This window comes from Pezoporus flaviventris, unplaced genomic scaffold, assembly GCF_033815535.1.
Source record: "Pezoporus flaviventris isolate CSIRO_AGI_PZ_B2104156 unplaced genomic scaffold, CSIRO_AGI_Pfla_v1 ptg000013l, whole genome shotgun sequence".
NCBI classification, from domain to species: Eukaryota; Metazoa; Chordata; class Aves; order Psittaciformes; family Psittacidae; genus Pezoporus; species Pezoporus flaviventris.
The window spans coordinates 33,320,429-33,335,289 of record NW_026892561.1 but is presented as its reverse complement, the minus strand read 5'-3'; the positions used below and the strand labels follow the sequence as shown (position 1 = coordinate 33,335,289).

At 39.4% G+C, this 14,861-nt stretch overlaps 2 protein-coding genes across 3 annotated transcripts in view; one reads left to right on the top strand and one right to left on the bottom strand.

Annotated features, from left to right (window-relative positions):
* The window catches only part of IFT80 (intraflagellar transport 80), a 52,976-nt gene extending 44,149 nt beyond the window's left edge, over window positions 1-8,827 (bottom strand). The window contains exons 1-2 of the mRNA XM_061452629.1: window positions 8,792-8,827; window positions 7,795-8,020 (exon numbers count right to left, since the gene is read on the bottom strand). Coding sequence (XP_061308613.1) covers window positions 7,795-8,020; window positions 8,792-8,824 — 259 coding nt within the window. The 5' untranslated portion in view covers window positions 8,825-8,827. The remainder of the gene's footprint in view (window positions 1-7,794; window positions 8,021-8,791) is intronic.
* Window positions 8,828-10,342: 1,515 nt separating this feature from the next.
* The window catches only part of SMC4 (structural maintenance of chromosomes 4), a 39,576-nt gene continuing 35,057 nt past the window's right edge, over window positions 10,343-14,861 (top strand). Inside the window, exons 1-3 of one of the 2 annotated variants that reach the window (XM_061452627.1) lie at window positions 10,343-10,805; window positions 12,935-13,125; window positions 14,265-14,443. In XM_061452627.1, coding sequence (XP_061308611.1) covers window positions 12,996-13,125; window positions 14,265-14,443 — 309 coding nt within the window. In that variant the 5' untranslated portion in view covers window positions 10,343-10,805; window positions 12,935-12,995. Of the gene's footprint in view, window positions 10,806-11,672; window positions 12,336-12,934; window positions 13,126-14,264; window positions 14,444-14,861 lie in introns of those variants that run through there. The other variant, XM_061452628.1, reaches the window with a different exon arrangement.

Below are 14,861 nucleotides of genomic sequence, written 5' to 3'. Positions count from 1 at the left end.
TAGGTTGCCTGCACTACCAGAAGTTTGAAACAACTTTTATTGTGTTCTGATTTGCCATGTTTTATTTTGCATTTCAATTTAAAAACAAACCCAAACCAAACAACAACAGAACAACCAACCCCAATAACAAGAAAAAAACATAAAAACAAAGGCAGACTAAAGCCAAAGAAAACTAATTCCTTAAAATAACCATAAAGCATGTATCAGGGCTTTCCATACTATTATTCAAATTAATGCAATCACACCGTCTTCATTTTACTTTTAAGTACATAAACAAAAAGGCACAATCATCACAAACCTTGGCCAACACAAGATTTCTAAGCAAAAGATTTTTAACACTGAAGAAAAAGAATGGTCTGTATAAATTTTTAACATTTAAATGTTAAATTGTTTAATTTGAACAGACTATTTAGATATCATAAACAAGTACAGATTTTTGCTTTTATCACTTATATTCATATGTATCGGAACACTCTGAACTGCTCTTTAATCCCGTTTTCAATAAATTCACAGAACTAACACTAAGGCCAGTTCTTGCTCATTGAGTTAAATTTTATTTTCCTAAAATTTCAGTACTGGTATTCTTCATGTAATGCACTGTGTTATAATCATAAAATATATTTTATATAATTAACACATCAGTAATTTTATAGAACATCTCTCAGATCTGAGATGCTTATTTTTTATGCATAAGCAGTAACTGGATTCACATTAAATGCTCTTTTCTCTAATTAAATTGTCAAAACATCCTTTTCTGCTTTTAAAATAATACATTGAAAAAGATGTTTGATTTTCTGATCACTTGTCTTTTCGATACATAGCGTATGTATTCAATCTATAGCCAAGATATTTTTCATTGTGGAATACTTACACCTAATCTGATCATAGGACTATGAATATTGTCATGCCACCACCTGCAGTATTCATCATTATGTGGCTGAGCGCTTCATAGCCATTATAAACAGTTCACTAATTTCCCTTGAAAAGAAGAGCTTCGCAAATCGTGAGCTTACATACAGAATCTAACTCAAACGTGTACATCACCTTTCAGTACCCAATCTGAAACATTCAGAATTACTATTTTAAGGATACAAAGAATTCTACAGCATTTTATATATTGACACAACAGCTTTCACTGACCTAGGGGTAATCCGTGAGACCTCAAATACTTCTGTAAGCAAACCCCCCAACACATAAGAGAAAAAATAAATTAAAATGAAAGAACAGACAGTTGGCAAGCAACTGAATACTTCAGTTAGGTCACATTATCAGGAAAACAATGGGCCATGTCACAGAGTACAGGATATCAACTCCTGTTATACAGGGAAACATTCAAATCATTTACCAATCTTTTGCATCCTTTATCACTCCACAAACTCTTTACTTCTTTCACAAGGCATCTTTCAAATAGTGAACTGTAGCCTAGCAGGAAAGAATAGAGTCTCATATAAAAGCTGATCCACCTAAGGTACTAACATAGAATTCATCTGGAAAAAATGTGATCATGCATTTAAAAACTGTATCATAGTACTTAGGCAGCACAGGGCCAAATCAAGTTTTCATGGATATCATCTTTGCTTTTCCAATGTATGGATTTACAACTGATGACAGCCAAATTAGGTGACTCATTAGATACTGCTTTTTTCATTACATTCACACATAGATGTCGCTCCAAAACCAACTTCTCAGTGGATTTCTCTGCCTTCAACTTAACATTGAGGCAGAATGAGAGTAGACGCATTCAAATTAGAATTTATTGCCTTATAAACAATTAAAGAAAGGGAAAATTTTAGCTGTATGCCTGGAGTAAACAGAAATGAGTCGACTTAATCTTTCTTTACATCTCAGATTTGTAAAATACTGTTTGGTTTTTTGGGTGGGGTTTTTTTTTTGGTGTTTTTTTGGTTTTTTTTTACTTATTAAACACTGAAGCCAGAAGGTGTCCTTAATCTCGAAGTGACTCTCCAGTTTTGGAGGAATTTCAAGTGGGAGATAGCAGACTATTCAAATACAGAATATAAAACATGTATGTTTTGGTCATTACTTTTCATAAGCTCTTAAATGCTGACCTAATGTAAAATTATCAATAACAAAATGTTGAAAAGATAGGTCTATTCACTTACAATTTGTGCTTAATAAATAGTTGGAAGCTGACCACATTCTTTATTTTTGTAAAAAAAGCAGCAACAGGATCAATGTAAGTAGGAAGCAAAAGAACAATATCCCACAAGAGATGCAATTCAAAAGAAAACCCAAGAGGACTAATTTTACATTTGCTCTAATTTCACAAACATCTGGAGTTCAACCAGGAATTAATGCAACCCTGTAAAGACATTATACTCCTTTCCCATTGGATTCAGCAAGTTTCCAGAAATCCTTATCACAGAGATGAATTAGCTGTTGCAGGAAAACTGCAGGTTTGACACATAAGGCATACTATGTAAGTAATAGTTAGACATAAATTTAAAAGTAAGGTTTTTAAAAAAATAGCAATTAAGTAACAAAACTTGTTCATGCACTTTTACAATGCAATAATTCACTTGCATATGCAAAAAAAAAAAACAACAAAAAAAAAAACCAAAAATCTGTATGAGATAAATTCCCTTTACTGAAAGTGCTAAGTTATACTAGGAGATAAAAACTTGGGAATTTTCTACATTACATTTTTATCTCAATTTATGCTTTGACAAATTAGGTTAGCACTGGTCCGTATTTTGATTTCACTGAAAAAAAACCCACCAAGCAAAACCCAGGGAAAAAAAAATAAATAAACAAACTCAAACAAAAAAACTCAACAATTTTCTTTTTTTTTTTTGCAAATACATCTCAAAACAGTTTTCCAGAAACCAAATATTCAGGATGAATTTACCCATCAATGCAAAGAGCTTATCCCTTAGTTCTAACAACAGCTAACTATGTAAAAAATCGCTACAAGAGAGAAGATACTAGCTTGTGTAAGACATGACTTGGGTTTTGTGATCTGTGAACTAGTTAAGGCAAAAAATAACTCATTCCATCAGTAAATGCAAACCAAATCAACTTTTGGTGCTGGCCTCCCTACTACCTACGAAGGCACCACACTGAATGTTTCCCTTCAGTGAGGGCAAGCATAACAACCCCTCCCTGCGTGAAATGTTTTTCTGCATGCATCCCCTGCCACAGCTGCTCCCTCAAGTAGGCATTTTTCCATCACATCACTGCCTCACTCCACAAAACCCCCCAAGAAGCATCAAAGTTACTGATTACTTGCCATCCAGTGCCCCTACGACACCTGTCATGGAAGCCTCATTTTCTTAGGGAACAGAACTTTAAGGAAAAAAGTTTCTTCATCCAGCTTTGTTTAAATTTACACTCTAAAAACATATAAACAAATGGGGATTTAGTCTGTTCACTTAACCAAAAATGACATCCCATCTTTCTTCTGCAATATCCCATGTTATCTTTGTACCACTGAGCACCTACTGCACTGTAACAACATGAAGTGTTTGGGTTTAACAGTAATACATCCAGCAAAACTCACTTCTGCTTCAGACTGCACTATGCTAGCAAAACAGCAGTGTCAAAATTAAGGACAGGAATAGCAGTAAAGGCTCCAGATGTCCGGAAGTAATGCAAGGGCTGAATACAAATTCAACTCACTGAACTGATACAAAATTATCTAACCACCGATCATCAGACTGGCTTGAAGAACTAAAGAATGTGTTAACTTGGGAAAGGGGATGCTAGTGGATTGCAGACTTTTATCAGACAATACCTATCCCCAGCTACACCATTCAGATGATAAGCCTTACAGATGTAATGAGAACACCACAACTTGAAGGGCCTACATTTGTAAAAACAAAAATAAACAAAACTCCAAAACAAACAAACAAAAAACCACCAAAAAACCAACCAACCAAAAAGAAAAAAAAAACAAAAAGAACCCACCCCCAAAGCCTCAAAACAGCCACTGCAATAAATTTGGCAAAGTTAGCCAAAACAGTTTATGCTGCATCCAATCAAGAAACAGTTGCACTAAAAGAAAGTGGAATTAATCAAGCTGAATTAAGCTGATCTACAAAAGCTGGACAATGACAGAATTGACAGACTCTCAAGTGCAGATCAATTCTAACAGAGAAGTAACTACATGGTCACTTACAAGTTTCACAGAATTTTTTTCTCATTCTGTATTTATGTTGGTTTTTTTTACTGTTAAGAGGAAACAGCATTTTTCCTGACCTTCCTCTCACTATGTCTTGTAGCTAAAATCTTTATGAAGTACTTCAGCATTAGCTAGAATCCTAGGATGGTAAGTTTAGGTTAGACAAAAACAGTTTGTTAGAAGTTATAAGCAAATGAACACAAAAGTCTTACTGAGGAAAACTCAGATCAGCACTAAGGCACTAGTTTAGAATTTGTTGGTCATGTGAAACTAAAGTCTTGAATGGCAAAAAAAACCCTCCAAACATCAAGCTAAACTCCAAGAACTTTAAATCTCTGCCACAGACTCATGTCACTTAAAGTAATCCAACTGCTACTACTTAATTGCAAAGTTCTTAATACATCCTGGAAAAGATTCCGGGCCTATCTATTCATGAATCTTTATTCCTAAACTGTAGCTCTCTGTTGCAGTTTCACTTAATCCATTTACCAGTAAGCATTCATACCTGACATTACACTTAGGAACTGGTATCTTACCTAATTTGCACTGGGTTCACATCTAGACTAAAGTACTTCCAAATATGCAGCTCCTGCAATGTGCTAATTTTCGAATGCATCTGAAAAAAAAATCAACTTTCAACCTCTCTAAATACATTTGTGAATATGATTTATTTTCCTTACATATTTTAGTGATATTAAAAAAGGTCACCCAGCAGAATTTTAAGTTTTTTTCTTCATTAATGTAGTAGTAGCCCATACATTTTTCCTCACTCAACCGTCAAAGCATTATTCAAGCAGAACATTAAATGCTAGCATACTATTTTGATAACACTAGAAAACTGACAGAATAAATTAACAGAAGACCTGACTCACTACAGTTGCTCTTTTGCTCGCTATTTGCACATACAATTTAGAACTTTACAGCACCAGGATATTAGAAATACAAATGTGAAAACTGAAAAAGGAGGAAAAAAGCAAGGAATTAAGAGCACCAGTTGACCTACCAAAATCCTTCTGCCCCATGTTTATCATTGAAGGGAAAAGTATACAAATTCTGTAGAAATCAGCTCAGTTAATCTTGATCCTTGACTGACTTTCTGAAGATTATCTTTTTTTAGGCAAATTCTGCCCCCATCCCACAGCATAATACTATAATGCATGCAAATATTAACTGATGCAAATGAATCATCCTTTCAGCTTTCACAAAAGCTTCCACTTCCACCTTAAAAGCTCTAAAAGCAATACTTCATTACACCCAGATGCCTAAAATGCATAGTAAAGTTCAGCACCAAGTATTGCAAAAATTACTTTACTTGGTTCCCTCCCTACCTAAGAAACAACAGGGAGCCAACTTTCAGACACTGACCAAAAGATCTCCTGCTTTTGTTTTGTAAGTTCAATTCATTTATTCCTTGGAAAGTAATAAATATCTTGAAGAATTCTTGGCCTCCACTCAGTGAACTGAACTCTCCTAATTTTTAAGTGCAAGTATTGCCAAAAGTTAGAGAAATCTCAAAAATTTCCTGCAAGGAATGAACTTCTTTTACCTTTTTCAATATATACATACATATTTAAATATAACTCTCTGTTAAAAGTTGAAATGTAACTTTCAATATATTGAAATAACTCTCTCCATCCATATGGAAAACAATGCCGGACGCATCAGCTAGAGACTGCTACTGCTCAGTAACAAACCTTCTGGTCCCCATCAAGCTCACTCTGAAGCTAGCCAAGAGCTTCCATTTAGTTCCCCTTAACAAAAAAAAAAAAAAAACAAACCCACAAACCATACTAGACCCACAAATTCAAGATTCTGGCCAAAACATGGGCAAAAGTTAGCTGGAAATTCTCCACTAATCCCATTAAAACTATCAATAGGTCCCTGGGAAAGCTATCAACCAGTCACAGGCAGATGGCCATTATTATCCTGATGGAAACACTCTACAACAATTGACCATGACCTGATCAGCCTGAAAGAGCTGGCAGAGATTTAGAGCAACATATTGCTTTAAGTTCACCAAAACTCCCATCACTACCATTTCTATAGAAGTATCACTCAAACACCAACATCTTTGACCCCTGACAAAAAGAGCATAAACTATGTTTAGTATGTTTTATGTTCTGTAGCACATAATTAGCTCCAGACAATTTAACTGACTTACTCTGAAACCTCCAATAGCATTATCAACCCAATAAACCAAAGGTATAAAAAATTAGGATCAGCGTAAAGACTGTCCAACTTCTGCAAGCAAGTCATGAAGCTCTTCCAAGTCCCCTGTACCCCAAGATCTTGGATGTTACGCATGAAAAGTATCAGCAATCATTCACAAACTAACACACTAAGCCCATCAGCAAGTTCTTGCAAGTGGACTGTCAATCAAGCACTCCAAGGCTACATCAGGGATTTGTTCCTTAGCAGAGCTTTTAACCCAATGCAATTTTTATAACAAGGTCAATGTAAACCAGGAGATTTCATAAAGGATCAAACTGGTAGATTTGGTAGTTTCAGGAAGAAAGGTTCATCTGAACTACAGCGTTTCCACATTGTAAATTCTTTGTAACAGGAATAAAAAGGTGGGGGGCATTAGGAAAATTTATTGTTAACATTATTTTTCATATTTTGTTTAAATAAAGAATGAGATGAAGAAGAGGAGGCTCCAAATGTGGCAGGTTTTTTTTTTGTTGTTGGGGGGGGGGGGTGGGGGGGAACCCAAAAAACAAAAGGGAAAACATGCACAGAAAATTCCTGATGGCATGGAACATAATCACCATTACAGTACTAAGGAGATGAACTCTGACCATAACAGTATGGACTTGGACTGCTTCATAATTAATATAAACCAGTAATAAAACCAGTTATTAAGATTTCTTCACTTAACTGGGGACAGGAATATATCTGCTTCCATGCAGGAATAAAAATTTAACAATATGCAATTTGAGTAAAATCAATTCCTAGTCTCTTTGGGGAGGAAGAAAAAAACCCAAACAATCATTAAACCTTCTTGTCCCAACTCCCTTCCACAAAACCATATCCATACACTGGAATACAGCAGCTTCCATACTGGATTACCTAGTTCAGTATTAGTACACTAGTATATTGAACAAATAGCAGCATACTAAATCTACACATATATATACACATCTGCTAGTACAGTGGGCATATGTACTGGTCTTACTGTATTACTGACAACAGTCATAACTAGATGCTTTGGAGGGATATTCAAGACTCTTGCTCTTGAAATATGTCCAAGAAATTGCCTACATTGATATTAAACATCATGGTTAAGCCAGTTCAGTCACTTGGTCATAAGTCTTCCTAACCACAACTGCTCTGGTATCTATGTAGACATGCAGTACAGACATATTTAAAGCTACTGGTTTGTGAAATTGAAAAAAAGATGATAGAAATTGATGTTACATTAAAAATGACTTATCTGCTGACAGAGGTATGTTTGATAAGGCTGTACTGGAGAAAATTACAGTAATAAAATGCATTAAAATCAAAGCAGTTATTAGTTTTACACCAGTAGAACTGGTGCATAGGTGTTTGAGGTTGCTTTATTGCAAATTATTTAACTGCAAATAACTTTGCATGTATTTGAGTGACATAAGAACAAAATGGTATGAAATTATAAATATTTTAAATTGACTTACCATCAGAGCTTGTTAGAACAAAGCTCTCAGCATGGGACTGCTTCTTCCCACCTATGCTTCTGGGAAACCAGTGAAGATCTATGGGATAAATGTCATCCGGAAGTTTCACTAACCGAGTAGTCTCACGGGTTAAAAGGTTCCATTTCATTATTTGGTGATCATCACTGCAGGAATATAGCTCGTCAGCTGTAGTCCATCCCACACAGCTCACTAATTCTTTATGTTTAATTTAATTAAGGAAATCTGAATATTTTTATTATTAAAAATAAATTTATAAAATAACTCATGTAGGCTATACACAACTGACGGAACGGTACTGGAAAGTTATTTTGATAAGATTACATGGAATGTTTGATATTTAAAATATGATTCTTCATTCTTTCTTTGTTCTTTGGTGTCAAGAAAAGAGCTGCTAGACACTCAGCAAAAATGAAGCTAACTATAATGTAAAATATAATTCTTATTACGATGCATACTTATTGAAACACAGCTGAAATGTTGGGTTATAACTCTAGAATGGTGTTAGTGCACAATGAATGTGCAAAACATCCAACTGTAATTCAAATGTGTCAGTTTGTTAACATCACATCATATATAGTTGACACATCTGATTTATTAGCAGGAAAATTATAATTTTGTTTACATCTGCTACATGCATGCCTATTACAAGGAAGCAGATATATCACTATTCCTGTCTGGGAAATATTTTAACTTATCACTACAAAAAAAGAAGGTAAAGAAAATCTTGAAAATTTCTAGCAAAACACTGATAGTTTCTCAAGGGAAGGTATTACTTTAAGAGTGTTCAACAGCTCTTTAAATGCTGCCTTTAAAGGCTGCACTGAATGGCAAGGTGAAGAAAAGAACAAAATATAAAGCCATTTGCACTTTACAAATATTGTACTATTACACCTATGATAAAGAAATCCTTTCTGGAAAAGTCTATTCAGAATTAACATGCTGTTCTATGGTTTGTTCTGAGAGAAAGGATATGTTTTGGTTCCTTTAAAAGTGAAATCTTCAGTCGCATTTCAGTTGTAGAGCGCTAAAAGAGATGTAAATATAACTGCAATAAAATAAAGCAAACATATATATATGTAGCCAAAAATAAAAAGGAAGATACACCAAAATTGAGTATTACATTAGTACTGTGAAAAAATAAGCATCAAACCACGCCTGAGTTTAAAGGGAATTCTGTTTGTACAATACCTAACTGTATATTTATCTGATTGCTTAGTATAAACATATTAGATAAAGTCCAAGTGATGCTAGGAACTTATTGCTAAAACGTTACAGGTTGAAACACTTAAGTTCTCTTGTGCCGATATACAGCCGCTGAGGTAAGTATTTTCCTTTCAAAGACAAGAGCAAAACTTTATTACAATTTTTGAAAACGGCTTCAACACTGTTAACCTGAAGGGCCAAACAGTCACCCTTAAGGCGCACAGCTCACCCGCTGTCATCACAGCTACATTCATCATAACCCCTCTTAGAGCGTACTACATACAACTCTGCCACAAGTTCATCAGCAGGTTAGCTGAAGGCATTCGCTGGCAGTTTTAAAACAGATGGAGCCATAACGAGGAGTTACTCTGACACTGTGCTCCTGGCTCGGCTTCTCCCAGCCTCACAGTCCGGCGGTCCCCCGGTCGCAGACGATAGCCCCACGCCGCCTTCCTCCTCTCAGCTGTTTCCCCTCCGGAGTAGAGAGAGATGGCGGGCGGTTGGCGGAGCAAGAGTTTGCTGCCTACGGGGCGGCTGTGAGGGAACCGCAAGTCCTCCAGCCTCATCTGCGTCCCCACACCCAAGGCACAGCCCCTTGACACCACACAGACGGCAAAGCCTGCTCCCCGGCCGTGCCGGCATCCCCTTCTCCCTCAAAGTTTCCATCTTCTCAAACGGCTAATCTGCTAACCCCGCTCTTTCTTCAGGGGAGAACCAGGGTCCGTTCCCTCAGGGCCGTCCGGAGTCAGGGGTCGGGACTCCCCCGCCCTTACCTCGCAGCCTAGAGCAATCTCTTCTCTCTGCCCAGCCCAGCCCTCTTCCCACGCCCAGAGGGGGTCACGGCTCCGGACCCTCTCGCCCACTGCGGCAGTGAGTCAGACCTGCCGACCGCCAGCCTCCCCCGACGGCAATGGGAGGGGGCCCACCGCCGCTCCCCCAGCCCGTCTTTACCTGCGCCGGCAGCGAGAGGGAGAGCACAGAGCGGCAAGGACCGCTGAGGTAGCAACCGGCTCCCAAGCCCTAGCGACTTTCGAGCTAATCCCGCCTTCTTCTCCGTCCCGCGACGCCACAAGAGCGCCCAGGCCAAGGCGGCGACTACCCGCTCCCCCCGCAGCCAAGCGGCTCCGTCTCTATGGCTACTTCCCGCGAGACTTCCTCTTCCTCCCACCGCCACCTCACGGGCCCTTCCCGACCAGGTGACAGGGCTGGGTGTTGTCCGCGCCGCCCGTTAATTCATAAGGCTTTGAACCCGCCGCGTCCCCATAATTTTCAACTATTTTTCTTATTATTAGTTAACTTTTTTAAACTTATTTCAGTAGCAGCACCGCCACGCCGCTGCTCTGCCCCACCACCTCACCGCCAGTTGCCGAGCAACCCGGCGCCGCCCACTGACCTACTTCTAAAATTAAACCCTTTGCACGTGGGGTGAGCAGGGCCGCTGTCACCTTCGGCCGCGAGTCTCCCTGCTCTGTTCCCCACAAGAAACGAGCCGCTCCCCGCGGCGAACGGGGTTTGTTTTACTTTCTCATCCCGCCCAGCCCATCCGCGCAGTAACGGAAAACAAGATGGCGGGAGAGCGGGGCTTTTTTCCTCCTTTCAAACCCGCGGGAGCCCGGCCCCCTCCCTTCCCAGCATGCCCCGCGCTTTTCTAACGAATTTCGGTTCGAGTTCGCCGTTTGGGCGCCATTTTCGAGTGTGGAAGTCGCCGAGCTGCGGTAGCAGCTGGAGTCGCCCGTGTTGCCACAGCCTGCAGCATTGCTGGGGCCGGGAGGCGCCAGCCCTCAAAGGTACCAGCTCCGCGGGATGTACTCGGCGCGTAGGGCTTCGGGCAGGAGCGTCGGCAGTTCGCCTGAGGGCAGGTGGAGTTGGGGGCTTCATCCGCTGTAAGCAGGGCGGCGGAGACGTCCTCAGGGCGCTTCCCTGGTCAGGGGGTGCTGTGGGGGAGAGTAGGGGGGTGGCCGGGTCTGCCCAGCGCCTTATTTTTTCATCTTTTCTCCTCGCCTTAGGGGAGCGAAAGGTGGCGGCACCCCTTCTCTCCGGGCCCGGGCAGTGGGGCGGGGGTTGCCCCTCCGAGTGCTCTTCCTCCCGAGGGGCTTGGGCTGCCCGGTGGCCGGTCGGTCCCCGCGTTGGCGGGGCATGGTGTCCGGCGTATCCGTTCTGGCTGGTTTCGGCAGATGGGTTTGAGGAGGGGGGATGAGAGGGTCTTCTGTAGCCCATGGGAGAGATCTCCGGGTTTCCCGCTGTGGCCTTATGGACCACGGGGGACCGTGAATCAGAGCCCCATTTCGGACGGGGAAGTACAGGAGTACGTTTCGGCAGCAGTGAGGCCCGATTTTAATCTGTTTACAAAGCAGGGACCCTTCTATAAATAGGTCTGCCTGCTCCTTTTATGCTTGAAATATGAGAGAGAAATTTTAAGAAAGCCCGTGGCAACTTGAAAAAGACCGCGATAAGCCTGCAGTTGGACTCCTTTAATTAACGAATGGACTAAAAAAAAAACCCGAAAACTTTTCGCAGACATGGGTTATCGGTATTATATTTAATCTGCTGTTAATAAGGACCCCTTTCTGTGCGTCTCTGACTCTCTTTCACCATCTCTGTAACAAAAAAGGCACTTGGCAGGAGATCGTCGAGAGATGCCTTAACAAACACCTTTGAGCTGACTCGGGGGAGGGGCTGGGCACGAATTTGTTAAATTTGTTAGAGTATGTGGCAGCTAATTTATCGCGATTTAAAAGCTGAGATCGAGTAGTTATGCTTGTTCATTCTGCTGAAGTATTCTCGGGGGGAAGGGTTGGTAAGGTAAATAGGTCTATATTGCACAATTCTGTTGGAGTGGAGCAGTTTTTGAAAAAAAAAAAAAAAATCTGGTACTTTGAGAGGCTGTAATTGTCCGAGACAGCCATTGCGGAACACTTCTTAACAGGGGCATAGACTCAAATTGCCTTAAAATGAGTTCTTTCTCTCATTTCCCCCCTCCCCCATTGTCCCAAATGAAGGACTCTCATGAGAGTGTGGGTTGGGGGTAGGTCTGAAAACGTCAAATGATTGGCACCAATTGTAAGATGACTTTCTAACCACGTCAGTTTTTTATCTTGTGAGAAGTAAACTTTCTCATGTCTGTTTTTCTGCGAACTAACTTCGCCACTTGCTGCAATTTAAACTCTTTGGAGAGAGTTTCATTCTTACAGTCGTCTGTCTTCTCATCGGCTGCTTTCTATTTATACTTTCTGGGAGCTGTGCTTAAGTGCCAGCTGATGAACTTTTGTAATGTTTCGTTCTTGATCAGTTAACTTTAACATCACAGCTAGATTAAGGTACTTTGTTTTCCTTTCTCTGCTAAATGTTAATTGCTAGCAGTAGTGATTGTGTTATATTTTGTGAAATTAGTGTGTTGATTTAAACTGTTTGAGTCAAGTCTTTGTTATAATTATACAGGTCTTTTTGTTTATCTATCGATATATATAAGAAATATATAGTCAGCGTGGACTGTTAAAAGTAAAATGTGTGTCAGGCCTGAAATGTGTGTGTGAAGAATGCTTCTAGGAGAGTATGATTATATGGCTACTCAGTTTGTTATTTTGCAAATGTGTCTTTAACTCTTTTGCCCCCAGCATCACGGTTGCTTTCTCTGAGCATGGAACACGGTTGTATGATGTTTCAGTAGGTAGATTGATGCTGTTCCTATAGATAAGTGTTGGTGTGTTGTTTTGGGAGGGGTGATGTAACTTAAAGTATATCATTATGAGGCAAATCTTGATTTTTTTTTTGTTGTTGCAAATTTGGATTTTTGTCTTCAAAATACCTCTAGTCTTTAGTTTCTAAATTAGTCCAACATCTGGGCAAACATGTAGGTATATTCCTTAGGGAATTGTCATTCAATGCTTAGATCACGGGGTTTTCTTATTTATGTTAGCAAAGGAGATAGATTCCTTCAGTAGTCTTGCTTGCTTGGAGTGGAACAGCCAACAGAGATCATGCCAAGCAAGAGCACCAGACCCTCTACAGCAGCCCATCAGAAAGGCAGAGAGCCCTTAGAGGAGTCCACCAGTGACATGGAAGTGGAAAACGAAGGCAGCAGAAAGCTTGGCGAAATACCTCCACTAGGTAGGTTTGAATATTGTGGTTCTGATGATGTGTAAACTTGATGATAGTGCCTGTTAAGCAACAAGGTTCAGTTGAATCTGCCAACTCTTCCAGGTAGGATTTGCTCTTTTCTTTTAGAAAGGAATGTTGAAAGCCTTGACTCCTGGCAAGTTTTAACTGCTTTTAAACTGCTAAAGAGGGCTTGCAAAGAGTTACTGTGTTTGGACCAGTGATTTAGTACAAGTGCAAAAGCCATTTGGAGACTTTCTCCTAATAAAGCCTATCTTATATTCCTGATCTGTAACATTGTCCTTAAGTTTGTGGTACAACAGCAGGATTTTTAAAATTTATATGCAGCCAATGGTATGGGATTTCTTGGAATGGAATAAATGTCAAGTTTATTTACTTAACTCTTAAAATGATTTGACTTTCTTTTTCATGAAGCAGTGTATTTTCTTGGGTTTCCTGAATTTTTTCCTGAAAATGTCTGGAAAAAACAGTGCTGTGTGTCTTTTTAGGTAACCAGATGTGCAATTATTAAAGCAAGGTATTTGACAGATAGATTGATATGTTGAAGCTGGTGGCAAAACCTACTGTCTGTTTGAAGAAAAAGTTGCCAGTGACTGTTGAAAAGCTGCTTTCCTTACAACTAACTGATATCCAGGGGGCTAGTTTGTTTTCGTAACAAACTTCCTGTCTTTGCAGAGTAGTTGTGCTGTCATTACAGCTTTCAGAGCATTGTGCAGCGATCCCCAAATCTTGCAGAGTAACTTGTGAGCATGCTTAAAATGTGGCTTTGCACTTATTAATTAGAAAGACTTTGCCTGTTTCAGATTTGTAGGCTTATTGTGACGGTTGTAGCTATTGCAATTGCAGAGTGCCTATTAAAGTGTGTTAGAATACGAATTACATAATGAAAGAAAAAAACCACTAGTGCATTGATGGGACATCTTAAGTATCTTTTCTTAAAGAGTCAGTTCATGGAAAGAAGAATTACAATTCTGTTTAGCTCACTTTAGTAGTTACAGGCAGAAGTATAGGCTTGGTTCATATAGAAATACTATTTGCTTTTCCAGTTGAATATTTTAAGAGGTGCGTAGTCATTGAAAGCTTACAGTATTTTATTTTCTTCCTTTCTGTTTGTTTCTGATGATTTTTAGCAGTGTCAAGCGAGGTGGTTGATAATCGAAGTTTAGAAGAGATTTTGGGTAGCATCCCTCCTCCCCCACCTCCAGTAGTGACCAATGAAGCTGGTGCTCCTCGTCTTATGATAACTCATATTGTAAACCAGAACTTCAAATCCTATGCAGGGGAGCAAACTTTGGGACCTTTTCATAAGGTATCTGTCATTTGCCTTAAGCATTTTTTTAAATGAAGGTAAGACTTCACTCTGTGTTAGTATTCCTTTCTGTATTTTCATGTAAGCTTGCCTCAAAATACCTAAAAAATATTTAAATTTTAGAGTTACTTATATAGTGTTATCCTAAATTTTCATCATGGGACAGTAAAGAAGACAGTTAAGTGCAACTTTGTGATACTGTACAATTGTAATTTGTCACTAAGCCTTAAAAAAGCAGAATTTCTCTTTATTTCATTTATTGGAGAACTTTTAGGGGTGTGTTTTGAAGACTGAGAATATTTTTTAATGCCCACAAGAGGCTTACGTGGCTAATCATGAAACTTTTCTTGCAAACATGCTTGCTAAATGCAGTATTGCTTTGAGTTAACAAGTTAAATCTTAGAAAGCTGAGTTGAGG